Source organism: Mustela erminea, chromosome 7 (assembly GCF_009829155.1).
Source record: "Mustela erminea isolate mMusErm1 chromosome 7, mMusErm1.Pri, whole genome shotgun sequence".
NCBI classification, from domain to species: domain Eukaryota; kingdom Metazoa; phylum Chordata; class Mammalia; order Carnivora; family Mustelidae; genus Mustela; species Mustela erminea.
The window spans coordinates 10,395,643-10,413,415 of NC_045620.1; the positions used below are offsets into that span (position 1 = coordinate 10,395,643).

A 17,773-nucleotide genomic window follows, 5' to 3' on the forward strand; every position below is an offset into this window, starting at 1 on the left:
AGGGTTTTTTATTTGTTTGGATTTTTTTTTTGAGTTTTTGGTTTGTTTTTGCCATTCAGAGGATTTAACTTTTTTTTTAAATATATAATCAAATGTATCTTTAAAGCTTCTGGATGTTGAATGATTCTCCAATGTTTCTGCCTTCTTACATGAATTCATTTTATACATCTAACTCGTCCTTAACCCATTTGGAATTTTGGAAATGTTCCTGGCGTACAGAGTGAGGTATGGAACTCGCTTTATTTTTTCCAGATGGTTACCCAGTTGTCTCAACACGAAAACATTTTTAAACAGTTCAGGGTAAACCACACATTTCTGCCAACGCGTGGGCCACCTTCTTGAAACCTCTTGCTTTGACAGACATGAAGTTCACATCCACGGCAAAGCAGGGAGGCAGTTGAATGAAGAAGAGCCTGGTTCTTCTGAAAATTTGCCCTCCCCTTTCTACTGGGGTCCCATAAAAGAACCTTTTCCTAGGCTGCACCCGAGCTAGTGGTCAAGGCTTTCCTCTACCTGACAGGACATAGCTCACCTAGTACCAGGACAGTGACTCCAGAACACCAGCAAAGGACTGGGGTCAGAACTGCTGGCAGGCTCCGTGTCCTCACCTTCTCTTCCCACCAAATTGTCCCCAAATGTCCCTCAAAAGTCACCGTTTGGCATCAGGACTCCCAGCAAACTTGGAATGACCAGTCCTCGCTCATGAGTCAGCTTCCCACAGATGTTCTCGGGCCACCACTCCTGTCCTCGCTGCTCTGGGGGAGAGCGGGTGTCCCTGAAAGGATCCAAGAACAGTGAACCACACAGAGAGGGCTGGTGCACACTTCCACCTGCTCTTACTCCATAATTTAAGGGCAGTCCCTAAGTCACTTGCTGTTGACCCTGCCGGATGCCACCGATCAACTGAGACACACAAAAGTTGGCCCTTTCCCGGCCAGGCTGATCACCATAGCAATGCTGTTCACTTAGCGCCTGTTGCCATGCCTGAGACCAGGGCTCACACTGGTCCCCGCTGCCATCCACACAAACACCCCCCAGGGGGCATGTGCCCTTGTTAGCCGTATTCCCACTGAGGAGGGAGCTGGGCTCAGAGAGGGTAAGCAACTAGCCCAGGGCCACACAGCTGAGGTGAGCAGGAGACGATGGTACCACCCAGGCAGGCTGACCTCAGAGCCTAGAAGCTCTAAGCCACAGTCCTGTGGGTCTCTATTTTAGGACACTCACAATGCTGTGGCTTGGTCACATGACATTCCCTTTCACCTCTCCCTGGCCCCTGCTCCAGGCCCGGAAAGGAGAAGGGCCTGGGCGTCACCAGCAAGTCACATATACTTGGCCCTCCGGAAACTGGTGTCCTCACCACTTGTCTGAAAAATTAACTTTCCCTCGGATCCTGGCTCTCCTCGAGTGGACGCATTGGGGCCCAGGAAATACCCAGGCTTCCTTCATTAAAAACAGTCCTGATCAGTACAGCACAGCCACAGGGATGAACATGTAGCGACAGGTATGGTGTCAGCCACAGGGAAGCCAGACACACAGACCACACCACGTGGGCCCCGTCCACCCATCCGCCCATCACACAAAGTACATCACCGACATCAGCTGATGGCCCGGGGTGTGGTTTGTGAGAATTCCTTGAACCTTCCGCCTAGAGGAAACTATACCTCAGTCATTTAAAATAATGTATATACAAGGGGCACCTGGAAGGCTCAGTCTGCTAAGCGTCTGCCTTAGGCTCGGGTCATGATCTCAGGGCCCTGGGATCGAGCCCCACATTGGGCTCCCAGCTCAGCGGGGAGCCTGCTTCTCCCTCTGCCCCTCCCTCTCCTCGTGCTTTCTCTTTCTCATTCTCTCTCAAATAAATGAGTAATCTTAAAAATAAATTAAAAAAATAACATACACAAGATTTTTACTAAAAAAAATAATCTCCTCAGGAAAATGATGGCTTTTTTGAAACAAGGCACCCACATTTTTTTTTTTTAAGATTTATTTATTTTAGGGAAAAAGAGAGAGAGAATGTGAGAGCAAGGGGAGGGGCAGAGGGAGAGAGATCCCAAGCAGGCTTCCCGCTGAGCAAGGAGCCCGATGTGGGGCTCAATCCCAGACCCATGAGACCACAGCCTGAGCTGAAACCAAGAGTTGGATGCTTGACCTACGGAGCCACCAAAACGGTCCTAAACTTGTCATGATCCAGCTTTATTCCTTGTTTTTCTATTGCTCTCTCTCTCTCTCTCTCGGTTCATTATGTGAAATTTCCCTGAAATTTGAACGCCGGTCTGCAGCTGGGCTGTGTGTGCATGTATACTCTTGGCTCTTTGAGGAATTCCAAAACCAAACCCACACACGCCGGAATTCTTCATCACCAAGGTGAGAAATCTGGGATTCCAGGACAAGAGCAGGAAATTCATCTGCCTGAAACGAAATTAAGGCCAAGGCCCCTTTGAAGACCCCTGGAAATCCTAAGGATCTCCCCGTTCTCGCCGGGAACCTAAAGGCCCAGGGAGGGGCTCCCCGACGAGCAGATTCCTGGCCTCGGTGGCAGGAGCTCCCTGCGAGAAAACATTTGCACCCAGACCACACATGACCTCTTGACATCTTTATTGAGATGATTCACAGGCCGGCGGGCACCAGGGATCGCAGACAGATGAGCCACTGCAGGTGACCCTGAAGCCGTGTGTCTGGTGGCATCGAGCAGCCACCAGGGGCCTAGAGCCACGGTGGCTGCTCGGACCCAGCCGCACGGGCCCCAGATGGGTCTCCGAACCCCATGGTTCCATGCGCAGCAAGGGAGGGGACCACAGCATGAAGGGACAGCATGAGACAGGCCCCCCGGTTCAGAGGCTCACACGCGCCGGGGGCGGGGGGTCCGCAGTGCAGCAGGGCCGGTGGCCGGGGGGAAGTAGTCCTCCGTGCGGTACAGCGCGGGCAGCTCAAAGGCCGGGGCCGCCAGCGGCTTCTGGAACGACAGAAACGAGGTGCCCCATGAGCCTCTGGAATTCCCTCGCTCTGTGACCCAAGATTTCCAGTCGTCGGAACGAGCTCAGCCCATGGGCAGTGTGGCCCCTGTGACAAGGAGGCCACGGTCATTTGGTGGCACTGTCCGGGAGAGCCAAGGCCCCCTCACCCCGCCCAGGGCATCCGGCCACCAGTGTCGGGCCACCAGTGCAGGTCCCCGTCCAGGGCGAAGTGCTGCCGGCGTGCGGATGTGCCATTCTGATAGTGACCGAGAAGGCAGGTGTGTGCGTGTGTGTGTGTATATGTGTGTGCATACCCATGTGAGCTCCACAGGGCGCCCCAGAACTGGGCCCAGGGCCTGCTGCTGAGCAACTGGGGGGTGGGAGCTAACCGGGTCCCCATCTGCGCCGCCTAGAGCTGGTGCCATCTCAATGTGTTACTTTAAAAAAAAAACAATCAAACCATTTTAAGAAGTGCTCACTTATATCTGGTATGGGTCTCTGTTGAGAAGGCTGGAGGAAGAGCTTTTCCATCAAGCAGCCCTCCCCTAGTTCGGGCTGCTGAGACCCTTTCTAGGGGAGAAACTGGCTTCACAGAGGACCATGTCAAACAGGGCTTCTCGACTGTGGCCGCACTGTGACCCCCCTGGCAGAGCAAGGAAACGCCTCAGGGCCCCACCTTGCATCTGAGGACACTGTTTGGGGGTATGGCCTGCCTTGGGGGTACTTCAAAGTCTCCAGACAGTTCTCATGCAGAGCCAGACCTGATCCCCATGACAATGGCGGCCCCCCTGGAGGAGGGAGACGGGGCCCTGCCGGGAGATGGGCAGGTATGGCGAGGTTCTTCTGCGCGTCTCCACTGGGCATCCCTCTCACTGCCCCTCCCGTTTCCCTCTGTTCCCCGACTCCTCTCCCTCAACTGTGCAGCCTCCTGCCCCCTCCAGCTGAGACCACCTACAGGTGCTTGGGCTGGCGGGGGGGGGGGGGGGCTCTGGCCCATGGCCAGCAGCAGCTCCCCCAAAGCCCAACACCTCCATATGCCCAGCGCCATGCCGCGAGCATCCTGGGCCTCCCCGCACACCTGTTCCCCCAGCGACGCCCTGACCATCATCCCCATCGTGGAGGCGGGGAAACCAAGGCTTAGGGGGTGCCTGACCCGTGACCTCCAAGTGTCTACCCGCTCCACCCCAGGTCCTGAGTGCCTGCAGCAGCCAGGGCCCATCTGCACACAAGACGGCAGCCTCAGCCATCCCAGGCTCGCTGGCGGGGAGACAAAGGAACCAACAGAACAACACGGCCATGTGAGGGCTAATGGTGCAGGGAGGCGCAGGGACCTGTGGAAACTGGAAGAGGCCCTCCTCCCCGTGGGGGAGGGGGCAGGGAGGTTTCCAGGGGCTTGAGCAAGCCGGGGACTTCCAGACTGAGGGATGGGGTGTCACAGTGCGTGGCGGGGAGGGAGGGGCACTTGGGGACTCCAGCGGCTCAGTCTGGAGTGGGGCCGGGTCACTGTGCGGAGAGGAGGCTCTAAAACCAGGGCCAGATCACACGGGCTCTCGGAAGCCGTGCTAAGAACTTCATCCCTAGGGACCAGGGAGCCACTGAAGTCACTAATGGGGAGTCCGGATATGGAATTAGGTGTTTTAGAAAGAGAACTGCGGGGAGAGGCGGAAGCAGGAAGGAGGCTGTGGCCAGGATCGCCTAAAGGGGAGCAGCCAAGTTTAGGGCAAGAGTGGACAGATCCTCATGTCTGAGCTCAAAGCCCTAGAACTTCCCCGCACAGAAGGAAACCATCAAACTATTTCAGGTAAGACAGAATGTGCTCAGGTGTCTGACCACGTACCTCCCTGTGTCCCCATCCCACAGCTGGAAAACCAGGATGAGCCAATCTCCTTGGCCAAGGGCCAGCCTCACGAAGGGCAACAGAACATTCCATCCATCAACCCTGTATCAGCCATGCTTGGCTCAGCCGACTTGGAGGCACTTGAGGCCCAAGCCTCCCATCTGCCCCTCTTTCTAGAACCTTCCTGGGCTGCCCCCGCCACCACTGGATGGGATGCAAGGCCTCCAGTAGCTGCATGACCAGGGCACAACTGAGAAGTGAGCTACAACGGCGATCTCCCAGCCTCGGGGATGTAATCTGTGGGTAACCCATGGGCTTAGGATCTCTTCACCCCATTTCTCCTGAAAACTGGTCATTGCATTAATCTAGAAAATGCAACTTTCAAGCGAGTAATGCCAGCGCAAAGACCAGCTCCCTGGTCCTGACACACGGAGGTCAAAGAACATTTTGTGATCCTGAAAAGCTAGGTCCCTTCTGCCAACCCTCGGGTCCCAGGAAAGGGAAGGGGGCCCATGAGGGGCCAGTGTGGCCTCATCCTGACCCCCTGTTCTTTTTGAAATAGTGCCACCATTCAAAAGGGGGTGCCTCTGAATGGGTAAGACACCCCTCCCAGGGGCGGGGCTTCTGCCCCCTCCCTCAAGGAGAGAGACTTCCAAAACAGGGAGAAAATTGATATAATTATAACAGAACTAAAGAAAAGTCATCCTAAGAGCCTCCTAGCAGCCCTGGACCAAACCCCTGCCAACATCTTAGAGCATGTGGGGAAATGTGGGCTGTGACTCAGGGCTGACTGGAGAACTGAGCCTGAAGTCAGCCAGGCAGGGGTGACCCCTGATGAGCCAGGGGGCTCCAGACGGGGCCTCCAGGGTACAGGTGCTGCACTTGGAGAGTGAGTGTGGGGCCCGTCCAGCCTGCACTGCCGCCTGGGATCAACCTCCTGATCTTCTTGCAAGATCACCTGGGCCTGTGCTGGACCCCGCCTCCCTTCGCACCCCCTATGGCTCAAGTGGGGACCCTGGGGGTGGGGGAGCAGGGGTGGGGGAGGGTGGCGAAGGCCTGACCCACCCAAGCTGTGGCTGGTCCCGGGGCTGAGCCTGTGACCCAAGCTGGGCCAATGGGAATCAGTCTTGGGGCTCTCACTACTGAGACAAGGATGCCGCCCCCAGGCTGGGGGTGTTGGGTAATGGGCCATGAACCTGAAGGCCACCTCGGCCGCCACAAGACAGGGCCTGCATAGGATTGAAGCCAACACAGGGAAGCAGAGCTGGGGACAGAGTGAGATAAAGTCCGAACAGTATCATCTGAGCAGCGGAATCCATTACTGCCTGAGGCGGGAGTCACCCTGGGCTGTCTCCTGTCCATGAGCCATGCACTTCTTTCGTTTGCTTCAGCCACGTTAACCTGTGTCGCTGTCACTTGCCCCCAGGCATCCTAAAGCAATAAACCCACAGCAAAGCTGATGAGTACTTGCCAACCAGCAGCTTGAACCCGCAGGTAAGGGCTGGTGCGCGAGGCTAAAAGGAGCCAGATGCCCTGCTGCGTCAGGAGGAACAGACCGCATCCTGGAGGCCAGGCCCCAATCACAGGCACGTCAGGGTGCCATGGAAACCCATGGAAACCCTCCGCGCCCATTTTCTCCCGGATTCTCCTGGCAGCCTGCCAAACAGGGGTCTTCCCTGTGTCTCAGAAGTGACAGGAACCAGGGGACCGGGGCATGGGGTCCTCCAGGCCTGTCCAGCTCGAAGCCCAGCCTCTGCCCATCCCCATATAGGGCCCAAGGCTTGGGGGACAGAGCAGCAAATCCAAATCCTTGGGACTCTCAGAGGGCACTTCAGAGATCTCCACCTCCCACCTCCCCTTCTACAGATTCCCAGGGCGGGGGTGGGGTGGGGGGCTGCCAGGTAAGCAAGGAGGAGTGTCCTACCGCTCCCCAGCTCCCAGGCTGCCGGCAGGAATGTTCCACCAGCCTGGGACTGGTTGGGTGGCAGGTCTCGGACTCTGCCACGCCCCCTCTCGGACTCTCCCTTCACTGTCCCCTCTGCCCCCAGCCCAGAGCTCGCCTGCCAGCTTACTGTGCCGGGCCTGGCCTGCTCTCCCCCTGTCTACCCACATCCAACCACACGTTCTCTCTCCCACCCTGGACACCCGAGTTCTCAAACCTGCAGCCCACACGCCAGACAGATGTGCTTGGTGGGCTTCATGATGTCTAAAAAGTGAATAATTGCAAACATGTAACCAATCAGGAGATTTCTCACGAGCACCAGACTGCCGCTTGTCTTGGGTGGATCACTGTCTCCTAAAGCGAAGCTCACCCACCTCAGGGTCTTGGCTCGCCCTTGCTACCTGCCCAGTTGTTTCCAGAAATCCCCACCCCCTCCTTGGAAGTCCCGGCCCACCTCGTGTCTCTGTTTTGGGATGCCCTAACAGCACATCCCGAATTCTGGTCTGCTTTCTGCTCGGGCCAGGGTCTGTACACTTGCTCTGTGAAGGGCCAGACAGTAAACATGTCAGGCTTTGCAAGCCGCAGGTCTCTGTCGCAACGACTCAACTCTGCCCTTGAAGCCCCACAGCAGCTGCAGAGAAATGTGCAAACCGGCAGCTCGGCCGGGCGCCAGGAAGACTTTCCTGAACAGTGGCAGGCCAGATGGGGACCCCCGGCCACGGTCTGCCCCCGAACGAAATCTGTCTTCCTGAAGAGGTCAGGACAAAATTCCTTCCCCATATCCCCCATACCATGGGCACTGGGTGACAGGTCACCTGACCTGCACCAGACGATTCCCGGCCAGGCCCACTGCGCTGACTGTCCTGGGCCTGGGTGCTGTGTGGCTGGCTGCCCTTGGCCATCACTCTGGCTCTAGCCTGTCCTTCCTCACCCCGCATCCTCCCTGCCAGAAGCAGCAGGCCACGCGGCAGCACCACTCGTGGCCTGGCTTCTGAGGTCCACGGGGTCAGCCCCAGAGCCTGGTCAGCCCCTTGGTGGACAGAGGCCCCAGGCTGACCTTGTGCAGGGGAGCTCGGGTGCCCAGAGGCCCACAGTCCTCCCCTAGGTCACCAGGCACTCCCAGCTCTCCAGGGCTTGGGAGAGGCTCCCCCGACTACAGTCACTACACCTGCCATGCCCCACCACACCTGCTATGCCCCACCACACCTGCCATGCCCCATGCAGTGTCTGTGACCCTCCCAGGCCTCTTCAATGTAGGGTTTTCTCTGCCCTTTGAACCTCACCGGAGCTTAGCTGTCCCTCCCCTTGATGGGGCTACACTTGGCATGGCTTCCAAATAGCAGACTATGAAAAGGAAAAGGAACTGCTCAGGAGGGACCTGGCGAACACTGCCCAAGCCTGGTGGTCAAGGTCAACAGCATCAGTGACAATCTTGTTGGCAGCCTGTGCCCTGGGGTGGGACAAAGGCACTTCACCTCTGTGGTCTTCCTCCCAAAACCCGTAGCCCCGATCCAACCATGAGAAAAACAACAGATCAGCCCTAATCAAGGGGTACTGTATGAAATACCTAACCGATATTCCTCAAAGCTGTAAAGGTCATCAAAATCCAGGGGAGTCTGAGAAGCTGTCCTAGACCAGAGGCAGCTAAGGAGGCATGAACTAAACAGAATGCGGTTGGTAGCTTAGATACCAACCTGGAACAGAAAAGGACATCAGGGAAAAACTAGCAGAATCCGAATAAACTGTGGAGTTTAGTCATTAGCAATCCATCGGGGTTGGTCCCCGGGCTGGGACAAGGCACTGCAGTAAATACTGTCATAACAAGGAGAGAAACCAGGTGAGGGGTACAGGAACTCTCTGTTATTATCACAGCAACCTGTTCCTAATTCTCAAATTTCAAAAACATAGCTGGGGGGGGGGGAGCAACAGGTGGAAGAAACAGCTCTATCCACACAGACTGGACCCCAGCCTCTCCACAACGGCCATGACCAAGTACCAAGCACATTCTCAGCACCCAGCCCAGGATGGGCCCTGAAGGTTCACAGCCCGTCTGCGCCCACAACTGCGAAGAGAGGCAAGTATCCTTAATCCCATTTTGCAGAAGAGGAAACTCAGGATGAGAGAGGTACTTGCCCAAGCTCAGCCAGGTGCGAACTGGCAGAGCTGGACAGCAACCCAGGGGCCACCCAGCCCTAGCCCGAGCCTGGACGCAGGAAGCCCCGGGGCTGAGTGGGGCTGGGGGTGCACTCTCGGTACAGGGCTCAGCACGTCGCTTCATCACCTGCTTTCCAACCATTGGGACATCGGCAGCCCTAGACCCCACCCCCCACCACTTTTCAGCCGACTCAGAGATCACGAACTGGTGGCCTTTGGTTAGCATCTGGCCCGCAGACGTGACTGGTTTGGCTCATGCAAATTTAAACACGAGTAAACTGCCAACATGGAAGAACTGGGATGTTTCAAATAAATACCGAGTTCCTATTTCTCCTGCAAGGAGTGATTGGGCCACGCTGAGTCTGCATTCCAGCAGGGTGCAGGGATCTGGCCCCTCGAGACAGGGCATGTGCTGCTGGGCTCGCCGCCGTCCCCGCCCGGCCTGACTTGCTCGTCTGCAGGTCCTGCCGAGCCCCGTGGGCATCGGAGCTGGCAGGGGCTCCAGGCGCATGTCCCATCGCTCAGACACGGGGCTGTCGAGGAGCTGGATGGAGAAGGCCTTGCTTCCCGCCCCTTGCCCTGGGCCCCACGGGCTGGGAACCGCCAGCCTGGGGCTACTGCCAACCCCAGCGGCTGCTGCCCTTCCCGGCTCCCCCACTGCTCACCAGAGCCCGGGAGGCAGGCACTGAGACGGGGCCTATTTTGTGCGGGACAAAGCAGGCTTGGAGAGGGGAGGGGAGGTCACATGCCCAGGGTCACCCAGCTGGTGAAAGCTAGGAATCCCAGTGGGCTCTCCTGAGCTTTGGACCTGGTCCCTGCCACAGCCGGCCCACAGGACCTTCCCCTCAGTCCCAGCCTCCCTGTTCCGTCCTGGCCAAGGGCTTTCTGCACCTCAGGCCACGCCTGGCAATTCTGCCTGCAATGTTCTGTGTCTGCTCCAGGGCCCCAAGTCTTCCAGAAGGCTCTGACAGCTGTGAGCAAAGCTCCTCCCACTTCTCTGTAAGCAGCCCCTGTGTGTCCAATCCTGCCTGAAGGGCTGCACCCGCCAGCCTCGCCGCGCCCCTTCCCCTCCGAATGCTCCCACCCAGCTGGGCCCCCGGCCCCAACCTCCGCCAGCCCAGTGGCCAGAGCAGCTGGTGGCAGGGGGAGGCTGCTGAAGCTCTGGTGACAGAGGAACAGGGCTGGGGGCTCCCACAGTGGGCAGCCCCTGCCCTGAAGGACCCTAGCAGCAGGGACGAGCTGGTGCTGTCTCGCTATAGGTGATGCCGACCCTGGGCAGCAGCTCTAGAAGGTTCGAGGATCCCCAAGGATTCTGCTCTGAGCTGGAGGAAAAGCGTTAACATGGAAACTAGCAGAGGAGGAGCCCCTGGAAGTCCTGCCAAGATATGGCTGCTAAATGCAAAGTCACAGGCAGTCTGGGAGGGAAGACAGGACGGCCAGGAGGGCGGGGCCATGGCCATGTCACGGCCTCTTCCAGACTTAGACCTTCCTGGGGGCCCCAGCTCCCAACCCGGAGTCTGATCCCTCCATCCTGGACCTGGGCTCTGCTGCTGCAAGCCTGGCCCCTCCTCCATCAGGGCCCCTCTTCTGGGGGTCCGGGCTCCCCCGCTGGCTGGTGCTTTCATTGTCACCAAGGGCCCTGGGCCTTGCTTCTCATCCCACGGCCACTCACAGAAATGTCTGACTGCCACATATTTCTATGTATGCTTTCTAAAATATTCTTTTATTTATTTTTAAAGAGTTTATTTGAGGAAAAAGGCAAGAGAGACAGAGAGAGCATGAGCAGAGAGAGAGGGAGAGGGAGAGGGAGAAGCAGGTTCCCGGCTGAGCTGGGAGCCTCAAGTGGGGCTCGATCCCAGGACCCTGAGATCGTGAATTGAGCTGAAGGCAGAGGCTTAACCGACTGAACTGGGTACCAGGCATCCCTGCGTGTGTGTTATTGAGCACCTGCCACCTTCCAGAGGCCCGAATCTGCGCAGGTGTCACAAAGCCCTTCTACAGATGAGCAGACTGAGGCTCTGGGGTTATGTGACTCACTGGGAGGCCCGCCCCTGCCCAGACGAGACACCCGCATCCCACCTGTTCTCCGTCCCTTCTGCTAACTCGTCCCGGAGCCCTCTCGCCATCACCACTGTCATCTCATCGGGGCCACCTCCGAGCTGCTCCCCTTGCCCTTAACCCACTCTCCACCTGGCAGCCCGAGGGACGGTCCTAAGAAACAGATCAGATCCTCTGGTAAGTACAGGGCTTAGAAGAAAATGCGAGTCTCCACCGTCACCATCAGGCCCTGCCAGTGAGGTCACCGGTGGGTGCTCATCTGGCCAAACCCAGACCAGAGCTGTGTCCCGCTTTGCCTCCACAGGGCGGAGTGTCTGCACCCATGTTGTTGCTTCTGTTTGGTCACTGGTGTCCTGTTTTTGAATGAAATGCCACTTCTCTAGAAAAGACGAGTCTCCAGCTTCTTGTTTAAAAACTCCAGAGCTCTGGGGCACGGAGTGATGATGACGAGCTGGTACTGAGCTCTGGTCACACCCTTTCAAAGGGGACACGCGCTCCCACCTCAGCCACTGGCCTGGCCCTGGGAGATGGTGTTTGCCACCCCAGAACCTTGTGATCCTGGCTGGCCGTAAACTTGGTCTGCCCCCTGCCAGTACTCATAACCCTCCAGCCTGGAAATCCCTTCCAGGACTTCCCCGGGGTCTTTCCTGAATTGGACCCTTACACCTGCTACTGCCTGCTCAAGACTTTGTCACCTTGAGTGAAAAAGGGTCTTCTCATGCTTGGTGTTTTCCTTCCGACCCTCCTAAGGGACCCCCAACTTCACCGGTCACCTTTCTTCCCCCACTGCACCACGAAGGAGCGTATCCTGTCTGCCTCTTTCCTCAGTCTCCCCACTTTGCTGAGCTCCACAGGGATGGGACCCATGTCAGTCCTCAGAGCCGCAGAGCAGGCGAGAAGCGAATGAATTAGAATGTGCCCAAAACCCGAGACAGAGGGGCAGGAAGGGCTGGCCTCTTGCCAAGTCAGGGCTCAGAAGCCTGAGACCAATGGTGACATCGGCAGAGAGGGACACCTGAAGGGGCCCCGTTCTGGAGTCGCCAGGTGGCCTGAGGCTGGCCTCCCTGCCCTGCCAGGTCTGTGCCCTGCTGCTGGAGACACCAGGTCGTGCAAAAGATAAAACACACGCAACACTGTGCCCTGGTCTGGACGGGAGCCTGGGACGGAGAACGGTCATCTACGAAAATTCTGGTGAAATCAAGGCCAGGCCAGAATTTTCGTGAACAGTAAGGGACCCCCGTCGGTGGGTTGGGGCCACTGCCGCCGCCTTCGTGCCGTGAGAGGACAGTGAAGGAAAGTGATTAAGGAGCCGACGGGAACTCTGTATTGTCTTTACGAGCTTTCTGCAGGTCTAAAATCATCCGATACAGAAAGGTCATTTAAAAATAAATAAATAAGGCGTGTCCATGGCAGCATCTGCAAAACACAGAGCCAACGACCCAGAGAAGAGCTGTTAAATAATGACCCCAGTGTCACCAGGAACCGTAAAAGCCGCTACACCTTCCGCGACTTGAAATCACGGCTCACGACGACCCCTTGCAGAGGCTCGAACTCTCAATGCCGTTGCGCAGGTGTGGGAAGTGAGACCCAGCCGACTTGGGACCTCACTCAGGGTGTGACGTCTGCAGGTGACAGACACACGGGGACAGCCTCGTGGCTGGGTCACCCCCCCTCCACCTCCCCCTGCCCGTGCAGTCATACTCTGTCGAATGCTCTGTTGTCCCTGCCTGGAAATTCTGAAAAACCTTTAACAAACTGCTGCAGCCAGTCCCAGGATCTCTGGGCTCCCAGGTGGGTGTTCACACCTCAGCAGGGTCACTCACGGATGACTCCATGGGGAGCCTGGGGTCAGCACCCTTGGCTGGGGAGACCCCCCCGGGGGGGCAGAGGGTGACAGCAGAAGCGGTGGTGAATTTGAGGGGGGCGGGGACAGCGGCGGTTGGATTTGGGCGGAGCCAGGACTGACCCACTCTTGGCAGAGAGCAAGGAAAGAAGTTTCCTTCCCAGCCCAGAGCATCAGACCAGCCGCCCCCTCCCAGGGGTCTGCTCAGTCCTGCCGCCGCTTTGTCAGGTTCTTGACTCCCCACCAGAGGCCCGGCCATGCCCCGAGGCCCAGTCATGCCCGGATGCCAGCCAGCGGTGGCCCAGCTCCTGACGAGCGTCCACGGCCTTGGTCAACATCTGGCCGAGGCCCCAGCTGGCCACTGTCGTGAGGGCGCCGTACAGCTCTCACTCTGATGCTGGTCACCAATAGACTCCTTGGAGGTTTTGTCAGCCGGCCTCAAAGGTGGTTGGTCCATAAAAGAATGTTGAAAATAGCACCAACAGCTCCGGGAAGCAGAACACTAACAGACAGGAGCAAGCATTGGGTCAGGGTCCCTAACGGGGGGAGCTGTTCTCCATCAAATAATCAAGCCATGAGGGCAAGAACAGAGGCATCCACCTGAAGCAGCAGGTGTCAGGAAGCCGCCTCCATGCCTGCCCCATGCCCCTGCCCAGCGGGGAGAAAGACTCTTCCCCGAGGGCTAGGCGGCCACCTCCTGCCAGCTGAAGGAGCCTGCCTCACAGCCACCGCCCAGACCGTCCCCTGTCCCGCGCACCCGGGCAGCCTTGCGACCCTCCTCTCGAGCCACCCTTCCTTCAGACCCAGGGGCTCTCAGAGTTTTATTCTCGGCTGGGCCTGCCTCCTCCGAGCAGGCAGCCTGGGCTGCGGCCACCACATCAATGTTGCTATTCCTGAGGCCCCAGCGCTCGCCTCAGGAAGCCCTTTTCCAGGAGCTTTTACACCACTCCGCCCCCCGCCACCGCCCTCCGCCAGCCCCTGTGCTTTCCTGGTCTGATTAAGACATTTTACCCACTGGGCCCCCTGAGAGTGACAAGGGATGATTTTTAAGGCCTGGAAAATAACATCTGGAAGTGAGAGAGAGAAAGGACGGTTCGCGACGGGGAGAGCAGGAGGGGGACAGAGACACACCCGCGAGAGAGAGACGTGGAAACGAGACAGGGGAGCCTGAGGAAAAGCAGAAATGGACGGAGGGCAAGAGCAGGAGGGGACGTGAGGGAAAGGGGGAGGCGGGGGAGACGCACGGAAGGAAGACGGAAGAGGAGAGGGAAAGACGGGCCCGGGCCGAGAGGGAGGCACACCAGGAAGGTTGGGGACAAGGACCCGGAGGGGAGAAGATGGTGACAGGAGTGCGTTCGGGGTCTCTGCAAACCCCAGCCGGGTCGCTGCGCCAGAGACCACGAGCAAACACTCGCCCACCACCCCCAGCCCCAGCCCTTGGTCAAAGAGATCATATTCCCGGAGGACAGAGGCAGTGAGAGGTCAGTCACTGTGCAAGGGACGCCGCCTCATCTGAGAGGCAACGCGTCGCTGTTTCCCCACGTGGTTCAGGACTCGTGGAAACTCTGGTCTAAAACTCTGGGCCGAAGAGCCCAGCCAGTGGGGCCCGGCATTCTGGTGGCGAAGGGACAGAGTGGGCTAAGGGAGAGTTCCTAAGCGCGCGCCCTCTGCCACGCCGCCCCCTGCCACCCAGCCCTGAGACAGCCCTTCCCCACCTGCAGGGACTTTATCGGTCTGTCTGTCCATCTGTCTGTGCGGGGCTGGCCGCATCCCTGTGCCTGGTGCATTTCGAGGCTGAATCAGTTCACGCTCAGTCCTCAGCCTGGAGCCCCTCTGCCTCCCTGGGTGGCCTCATTCAGCCTCGGGGTCAAGGCCACGGCTCCACAGCGGGACACCTCGAGGCTTGAACCCCACACTCGCATCTCCAACCGGGTCTCCACCGGCAAACACAGCCACACAGACTCGCGAACCACACAGCAACTTGGACGAATCTCCGGGGAATGATGCTGAGCGAGAGAAGCCAGTCCTGGAAGGGAGCTCCCCCGGTGCAGGATTCCGTGTATAGGACGTTTTTCAAATCGCAAAATTTGAGAAACGGAGGGCAGATCCGTGGTTGCCGGGGACAGAGCAGAGGGGAAGGCGGTCAGAAAGGACAGCGCGGGACCCCTGTCATGTTGGAGATATTCCCCAGCCTGACCGCAGAGGCAGAGACAGGCACCCAGATAATAATGTAAAAACGTACAGAACCAATACAACTGTAGAGAACCAACTGTTTCAATGTTAAGACCTGGCCAGGATACTTTACTACAGTTTTGCAAAGTGTTACCACTGGGGAGAAATGGGCCAAGTGCCTAAGGGATTTCTCTGTATTATTTCTTAACTGCCTGTGAATCTACAATTTACAATTTAATCTGCAATTAAACACCGTGCCCCCTGCCCAACCATGCGCGCGCACACACACACACACACACACACAGGAGGAATGGACCCTGTTTCCTCAACCCCACCCTGCTCCACCCTGGTCCAGACCATCCGCATCTCTCCTGGACCATCCCAGCGGCTCAGACCTCCCAGCTTCCACTCTGGCCCCCAGGCCAGCCATCTGGAACCCTCTAGAGCTGAGTCACAGCCCCGGGCCCAGGTCCGATCTCCTTGCTCGCTCCACCTTTGCCTCTGGCTCCCGAGGGCCGCCTTCTCAGATCTCACAGCTCCCGCAGCTGCCCGAGGCACCGGCGCACCCCCCCTTTCCTACCTCCTCCAATGCAGCCCCTGCTCCAGTCACCCTCTCAGGGAGGCCTTCCCTGACCACCGCCTACCCTTGGCCCACTCCCTACCTACTGCTTCCTGATCTTCTCTGTCCCCTGGCGCCCTAGGGGGTCAGCTGCTGGAGGGCAGGAATATTCTCTGTCCTCCTTGGGGCCTGAGGATCTGAAAGACCGAAAGCTCGCACAGGTGGGTGGCTAAGTACTTGCTGAATGAGGAAAGGAATGTGTGAGAACAGAAGAACCAAGGGGAGGTCCGTGGAGCTCTGGCCTCAAAGGAGTTAAGTCTGGCCCAGGGGCTGGGGTTCTGGAGCAGCCCAGGACGGCTAACAGGGGAATGTGGGGGCAGGAAGAGGCCTGTGTGTGCCTCAGCACAGAGGGGGGATGGGCAGGGCCAGCTCCAGAGCAAAAATCCAGGGGACAGAGAATACCATGTGCCCACCCCCCAGCACCCATCCCAACACGCTTTCAAGAAAACCAGAAACTGGGTTTAGGTGGAGGCTGAGCTCACTTTCTGGGGTCTCCTGGGGATACAGGGGTCAAGTCTACCATATGTCCAGTTCCTCCCAAGTGGCTCACTGCTTGGGGCGCAAGGATGTGCGTGAAGGCGGGGATGGGGGGCGGGGGTCACAGAGGGCCTTGGATTTGCTCTGAAGTGGTCTCCAAAGCCCCCCCATGGACGTACCAGTGCCAAGAGCCAGTCCCTCACAGCCAGCCCCAGCACAGGAAACTGTCCCACTCCCACATCCTTCGGACAGCAGTGGCCCCCCCGGCCTAGCTGTGTGATCTTGGCCAAGTTACCCTCTCTGTGCCTCAGTTTTCTCACCTGGTAACAGGGTTAATAATGGTTTCTCCTTCGCAGGGTGTTAGGCCCACGTAACCGTGAAGTGCTCAGAAAGCAGTAAGTGCCCAATGGTTCCCGACTAATGTCATTATTACTATGGCCCCGGAATTCATATTCTTTTTAAATACCGTCAGTAGCTTAGAAAGAGCCCAAGTGGACAATTTCATAACATTGCATTTTGGGTATTAAATGCATTCAGTTTCAAAACATGAACATTTAAACTAAATCACGGTGGTGGGAACCCATGCTGGTCAACTGCTCTGATTTTTAATAAAAAGGGGCCTCAAAAATTAATAAGCGTGGGGGCCTCTCCCGGCCACTGAAAGGCAGGGCTCATTTATCAATCACGGCAGCTGGCTCACAGTAGATACTCAATAAACGCCTGCTGGTCACTGACAAGTTACCGGAGGCCACACCAGGTACGGACACGCTGGCAGCCAGCCCCAAGAGCTGCCCCTGGCCGTGGCCTCCCATTTCTTTCAAACCAATGACTGATGCTATCTGAGTCGCTCCTGGCCACTCCCCCCAACCCTGGGGAATCGCCTGAGGCCTCTGGAGCCAGATGCAAGCCAGAGAAGAGCTGCCAATCACAGGAGGGGAAGAGAGAGTGAGCGCTGAGACCCCCCAACCCAGGCCCCAGGGGGCACCTCCCCACCAGCGGTCAGCAACAACCAGGCCTGGAAACAGCCCTCCCTGCTCCAGCTCCTCACTACATCTAAAAGCCAGCATTACCCACTTCTGACTGAGGTTCTAGGTTAATTATTAGGACTCTCCAAGTAACGGGAACTTTGGCCTTGACTTTAGGTCTGGCAGCAAGACCAGGTGTGATGGTATCAGCCGAAACAGGCACCTGGACAAATTTACTGCTTAATGAGACGTGGTTTATTTTCCCAGAAGAAAGCTGACCATGAACACAGGCAAGTTCAAGAGCTTCCCAGGCTCCTTGGGCATCAAAGGGATCACACTTCCTCCAGAAGCCCCAACCCCAGCTGCAGGCATCACACACGTTTCTGCGCTCACCGAGGGCTGGCCTATGCGTCGCGTTCCCTATGCGTCGCGTTCCCTCGGAACCAGGATGGCCTGTGGCGGCTGCCCGCCCTCTGCCAGCCCGACCTTGCCTGGGGGCGCCGAGCAACCCAGCGCCAAGCCAGTCCACCCTCTCCTTGGCAGCCACTCTGCTGACCGCTCGCTCTTTCTCTGTCACATGCACGGGTCGGGGGCAGGCAGCCCTCTTGAGCTCTATCTGCTAAGAGCACCTGCCCGGGAAGCTTCACTTTCTGGGGAGAACTTGAGCCTAGGTGGGGACCCAGTCTGGTCATTCCATCGCCCATGGGCACTCAAGTCACAGCTGTACTCACTAGGGCTCCCTGTAGCATGCG

At 57.7% G+C, this 17,773-nt stretch overlaps 1 protein-coding gene across 2 annotated transcripts in view; it reads right to left on the reverse strand.

Annotated features, from left to right (window-relative positions):
* Positions 1-2,578: 2,578 nt before the first annotated feature.
* The window catches only part of BCAS4 (breast carcinoma amplified sequence 4), a 55,971-nt gene continuing 40,776 nt past the window's right edge, over positions 2,579-17,773 (reverse strand). For both annotated transcript variants that reach the window (XM_032350357.1, XM_032350355.1), the window contains one exon: positions 2,579-2,953. In XM_032350357.1, the coding sequence (XP_032206248.1) occupies positions 2,840-2,953 (114 nt within the window). In that variant the 3' untranslated portion in view covers positions 2,579-2,839. The remainder of the gene's footprint in view (positions 2,954-17,773) is intronic.